The sequence below is a fragment of the Echinops telfairi genome, unplaced genomic scaffold, assembly GCF_000313985.2.
Source record: "Echinops telfairi isolate 266 unplaced genomic scaffold, ASM31398v2 ScPeMD7_5;HRSCAF=22, whole genome shotgun sequence".
Lineage (NCBI taxonomy): Eukaryota > Metazoa > Chordata > Mammalia > Afrosoricida > Tenrecidae > Echinops > Echinops telfairi.
In genome coordinates, this window is record NW_022103901.1 from 31939282 (window position 1) to 31945667 (window position 6386).

The 6386-nt window shown below is 39.8% G+C and overlaps 2 protein-coding genes across 2 annotated transcripts in view; both read left to right on the forward strand.

Moving 5' to 3' along the window:
- The first annotated feature begins 4319 nt into the window (after positions 1–4319).
- Positions 4320–5264, forward strand: LOC101649498 (olfactory receptor 1F1-like). The gene has a single exon (XM_004706192.2). It carries the CDS (start codon positions 4320–4322, stop codon positions 5262–5264), a length of 945 nt encoding a protein of 314 aa, XP_004706249.2.
- Positions 5265–5274: 10 nt separating this feature from the next.
- LOC101649822 (olfactory receptor 1F1-like) overlaps positions 5275–6386 on the forward strand; it is a 10670-nt gene continuing 9558 nt past the window's right edge. Inside the window, exon 1 of the mRNA XM_004706193.1 lies at positions 5275–5297. Coding sequence (XP_004706250.1) covers positions 5275–5297 — 23 coding nt within the window. The remainder of the gene's footprint in view (positions 5298–6386) is intronic.

Below are 6386 nucleotides of genomic sequence, written 5' to 3' on the forward strand. Positions count from 1 at the left end.
GTGAGCTCCCATCCCTTTCTATACCTGTGTACATGTTCCAGTCTAGTCTGAATTGAGAAGCAGCACTGGGGTCATGGTAGTGGGGGTTGAGGAAGCTTCGAGGAACCAGAGGAATATAGTGTGTCCTATCTATTTTTTTCCCAATATACTTTTTATGAAATCTTCTGCTAAAATTGTCCAGAGTAGATGTTCATTATTTGCAACTAATAATTCTTACTGAAATATGCTGAGATAAAATTAATTATCAGAAAAGGACTAAATCCCAGAACTAGGAAAAAAAAACACACAGGGAGATTTTCTTTAATCTTTTGCCTTCTCTGTGTGTCTGTTTCTTTAGCACCTCTCTATAGTACTGGGAAGCTCCTCCATCCAGAGAAAGTCAATGCTGAGATTAAGGTTGAATTTACATAGCGTTTTCAGAGTGGTGTGGATTGGCAGTTCCTCAATCCCAGTTCAGTATACTCTGATCAATTTTGCTGTGGCAAAGAATGGGGGTGGGAGATAAAAAGCATGATTTTCTGGGGCCTCACAACACTGCAATTATGTGCATTAGGGAGTTCCACTCTAAGAAACCACCACTCACCTGCCAGTTTTTGGTACTGTGGTGACATAAATATGTAGTATGCAGCTGTGATGCTGGAAACAATGTCACTGGTACTTCATACACCAGCAGGGTCTCTCCAGGTAAATAGTTTCCAGCAGCGATTCCAGACTAAGAACAGACTATGAATAAGCCTATCCACTTCTTAGGTATTCACCACCAAAAACCTCATGAATAGCAGTAGAACAGTGACAGTTATGGTGCCAGAAGACGAGCATTTCAGGTTAGAGGATACTAAAAGGTTATAATTCACTGCATCACCAGGGCTCCTCATTCTAGGCCTTGGTGAGCTGAAATGGACTGCTATGTGCCATATTGAATCAGACAGTCATATAAATTACTATGCCGAATATGACAAATTCAAGAGGATTGGCTTCACATTCACTATCAAAATGAACATTTCAATTCTGAGGGCCTGTTTTGCAGAAGGTTATGGGTGACAGTGAGGGCCCAAAATCCATTTGCAGAGTCCCCATGGAGATTAAGCCTCCATTGAATTCCCTTGGACCATTGACCAGGGATGTGAATAGCTTTACCCTCAGACAGAGTGCATCAGAAATCAAATCAATGCAGACATATTAGGTTAAATTTTAACATCTCATTATGCTTTCCCTTTTAACCTATTTTAAATTTGTTCTAGTTTTCATTATTTTCTTCTTTCTTTATGATTTACATTTTCTTTTGTTGTTGTTGTTTTGCATGATTTTCTTTATATGAAATCCAGGATAGGTAAATATGTAGAGACAGTAACATTTTCTTAATTTTAATACTCATTCTTATTAGCTTCTTATTTTCCCCCAGCCTCCCCTGCCATAACTCTAAGAAACTAATATAGATTGTGGGTGATGACTTGCACAAATATTTTTTAATATATCCAAACCATGAAATTATTTTTTTAAAAAGAAAAATCTTAAGATCTCTCTTGAATTGCAATGCTGTCTGTGATAGGATAATATCTATACTCTAACAAAGAATTCAATTTAATACAGGTATTGTTCAAGTTTATATACCAGCGATTAAAGTTAGCGATGAAGAAAGTGAAAAATTCTACCTGACTCTTCAATCTTAAGCTGACCAAACTTGTAATCAGGATGTATTGATTAATTATTGATGATTGGAATGAAAAAGTTGGATACAAAGAGGAAGGAACAGTAGTTGGAAATTTTGGTATTGGTAATATAAAGAAAGCTGAAGATTGCATGATAGAATTTTGCATGATCAATGACTTCTTCATTGCAAATACTTTTTTCAACAAAATAAAAGGTGATTGTACACAGGACCCTGTCAGATGGGATACACAGGAATCAAATTTACCATACCTATGAAAAGAGATGATGGAGAAGCTCAACATAATTGGCCAAAATGAGGGCAGGGGCTGACTGTGGAAGAGACCATAAATTGCTCATATGTAAATTCAGTTTAAACAAGCCCATGAGGGTCAAATCTTATCTTTTGTATATCCCTACTGAATTTCAAGAACATCTCAGAAACGGATTTGATGTATTGATTACTAATGACCCTCAAGACTCACTGAGCTGTGGAAGGACATCAAGGTCATCACACAAAAAGAAAGCAAAAGGTCATAAAAAAGACAGGAAAGAAAGAAAATATCAGCATGGATGTCAGAAGAGACTCTGAAACTTGTTATTGAATGTGGAATAGCTAAAGCAAATGTAAGGAGTAATGAAGCAAAAAGGGGAAGAGAAAATTTCAAAGGGCAGCTTGAGAAGACAAAGTAAAATATTATAATGAAATGTACAAAGAGTTGGAGTTAGAGAGCCAAGAAAGAAAGAACATGCTCAGTGTATCTCAAGTGGAAAGAACTGAAGAAAACTTCAGGGCCTTGAATTGTAATATTGAAGTATCCAAAGCAATCAATAAATCAAATGACATATTGCTTCGGGCAATTTTGTATGGCCCATATTGTATTGCACAATAGCTCTTGACGATGTTGAAGAGCAACTCTTCGAGGACTAAGATGAACCTGACCCAAGCCATATATTTACAATGGCCTCATATGCATGTGAAAGCCGGACAATGTATAAGATGGCCCCAGAAGAATGAAGGCATTTGAATTATGGAACCTGCAAAAAATATCAAAAGTACTGTGGACTGCCAGAAGAACAGACAGAATGTACAGACAGAATACTGTTTGAAAGCTAAGATGGCGAGACTTTGTCTTCTGTATTTTGAACAGGTTCTCAGAAGAGACCACTCTCTGGAAAAGGATATCATGCTTGATAAAATAGAAGTTTAGAAAAAAGAAAAGTAGAAAGAAGTTCAGTGAAAAAGAGGAAAACCCTCAATGAGATGTATTGACACAGTGGCTACAACAATGGGCTCAAACATGACAACAATTTCGAGGATGATATAGTCCTGTCCAGTGTTTCATTCTGGTGTACATAGGGTCAATATGCATCAGAAGGAGTCAACAAAGTGTTGTCTGACTCAAACTGACTAACAATTACCCTCAGAGAAAAGGTTAAGTCATGTGGGTTGGAAAGATGCACCCAAGGTATCTAGAACTCATGAATCACAGCATGCTGGCCTCTCCTTGAGACAACCCCTCTTCAGATGATCTTTTATCTCAAATGGTTTTATGGGCTGAGTCCAGCTTTATAATGTGTTCCAACATTATAGCCTCAGTTCAGGACACAAGAAGCAAAGCGATGTAGCCATTTGCACATCTATGTACACAGAACCAAAAGAGCAAGGTGATAAGGAAATTTTAGCTGGAATTTGTCTCCACCAAGAAGGCTCTAAAGGAGCCCTGGTAAAGTAATGAGTTGTAAGTTGGACTACTACTATGATTGTAAGGTCAGCAGTTTGAATCCACCAGCCCTCCTCCGAATAAAGATGAGGGTTTCTGCTCCCATAAAGATTTACAGCCTCCAAAACCCAAAGGAGCAATTCTATTCTGTCCTATAGGGGCATTAAGGATCAAAATCTACACAGTGGCAGTGAATTTAGAAGATGGTTCCATGCCTAATAACTTCAAGTTTTGTTATGTAATCTTTGTCATCACTGTTTGGTCTTAAGGGACCAAACAAAAGTTAGGGAGACAATTCCTTGCTTCTTGTCCTTAATGAGGCTCATAGGGAATCTGGTCCCTCTGGCCACACAGGCTTCTGTAAATGCCTGATTGGTAGTTTCTCAAGTATCTTTCCTTCACAGAGAATGAAGACCATGAATGCATGCTCCTCACTTGTTCAGAACCTGCTTGTATCTTCAAGACTTTCCCATCGACACAATAAAGAGAAACATTGACCAGTGATGCAGAGGTGAAACACACTTGATAACCACAGACTCAACCTCTCCAAGGTAAGATTATGGCAGAAGCTACATTAATTATTGAAGTTCTTCTAGATCCTGGAGCAATACAAGGCATTCTGCATCCATCAATGAGAAAGAACTTGGGGGTAGAAACTGGTAAATATAAGCAGAGAAATAGTCAGTTAGGCTGTGTATATGCTTATGTTTTCCAATGTTAGATACATGTATATATAATTGATATGCATGTATATGATAAGTGCCAGTTATTCCTGTAGGAATATCATCAGGATTAAGTGTTGGAAACTGGGTATATAGTTGGAAAGGATTGATTTTATCTTTTCAACAATATTAACTGATTTGTGAAAAAAGTGGAACAACCTGGAGTTTGATGTGTCATTATTTAACCATTCATGTCTAGGTTTCTGAATTTGCTGTTGAGCATTCTATGCCCATGAACAGGGCAAACCAGTCTAGTGTCTCTGAGTTCCTCCTCCTGGGCCTCTCCAGGCAGCCCCAGCAGCAGCAGCTCCTCTTCATGCTCTTCCTGAGCATGTACCTGGCCACGGTCCTGGGAAATCTGCTCATCATTCTGGCCATCAGCACAGATTCCCGACTGCACACCCCCATGTACTTCTTTCTCAGCAACTTGTCCTTTGTGGATGTCTGCTTCTCGTCCACCACTGTCCCCAAAATGCTAGCCAACCACATACTTGGGAGTCAGGTCATCTCCTACTCTGGGTGTCTCACACAGATGTATTTTCTTTTTGAGTTGGCTGATATGGACAATTTCCTTCTGGCTGTGATGGCTTATGATCGCTTTGTTGCCGTATGTCACCCCTTGCACTACACAACAAAGATGACACATGGGCTCTGTGCCCTTCTGGTTGTTGGGTCATGGGGCATTGCCAATCTGAATGCTCTGTTGCATACCCTGCTGATGGCTCGACTCTCATTCTGTGCAGACAACAGGATCCCCCACTTCTTCTGTGATGTGGCTGCTCTCCTGAAACTCTCCTGCTCAAACACACACCTCAATGGGATGATGATTCTTACTGAGGGGGCCCTGATAATGATTTCCCCATTTGTTTGCATCTTGGCTTCATATATTCATATCACCTATGCTGTCCTGAAAATTCCATCCACAAAGGGAAAGTGGAAAGCCTTCTCCACCTGTGGCTCCCACCTGGCTGTGGTTTCCCTCTTCTATGGCACCATCATTGCTGTGTATTTCAACCCTTCATCCTCCCACTCAGCTGAGAAGGACACAGCAGCTACTGTGATGTACACGGTGGTGACTCCCATGCTGAACCCTTTCATCTACAGCCTGAGAAACAAGGACATGAAAGGAGCTTTGAGAAAAATGATTGGCAGGAAGACAAGTTCTACCTAATAAAGGAATCATGGAGTATCAATCTCTCAACAGGTATAGAAATCTTGGTCAACTTCCTCTAATGTAGAATTTTATTTGCAAGTGTAGTTTTAAAAAAGCATTTTTTGGGCACATAATTCACAAATCATACAATTCAATAGTTTAATCATATCTAAGTGTCTTTTAAGGAGCCTTAGTGGTGTGGTGGGTTATGAGTTGGGCTTCTAATTGCAAGGTCATTGGCTCAAAGTCACCAGCTGCTTCCTGGGAGAAATATGCGGCTGTTTGCTCTCATCAAGGCTCACACTCCTGGGAACTCTATACATAGCATTATTATAAGTTGGAATTACCTCCATAGCAATGAATTTGATTTGAGTTTTTTTGGGTGGAACTTAGACAGATACTAATCAATGGACAACCAGTTATGGTTACATAATATTTGTTTTTAATGACTATATTATAAAATATTTTAAATAAAGGCTAAACTTTTCCTTTTTAAATGGTCACTTTGAAAAGTGATAACAAACAAATATTTTTTTTTTTACTTCCTTCATGGAAATGTTCTTAGAATCTCTTGGAATACTCTCGCAACAAGAGTTGCTATGTAGAGTTGATTCTGACTCAAAGAGACCCAGTAGGTGAGAGAGAACGGCTACCTGGCATTTGCAAGGTTGTAAATCTCTACTGAAACAGACTGCCACATCTTTATTTTAAAACAAATAAATAATTTTATTTATATAAAATTCACATATGATACAGTTCCATAATTAAGTCGCATTTAAAAAGAGTTGTATAAACATACCAGCATGTACCAGGGAACCTATAGAGAGGTCTGTGGGGCTGGCCTCAATCCTGACTATGTGGAAACTCCTCACCCCCCTCAGAAGAATGCACTTCAGAGGACAGCACTGGAGCTATAACTTGGGGAGAGGGGCGCGTCTTATTAGAGCACACGGGAGAAACGCAAAGGGATGGAGAGGGAGGAGAGGGCATCCTGGCCCACCAAGCCCCAAGGACGATGTTACTGCTTAGAGCAGACAACATATGGGGAGGGCCATAGGGCTGACCCCACCACAGGACACGATGTCTGTCACTGATCCATGACACTGCGGGGACAGCACTGGAGACAGTGCGGGAATAGTG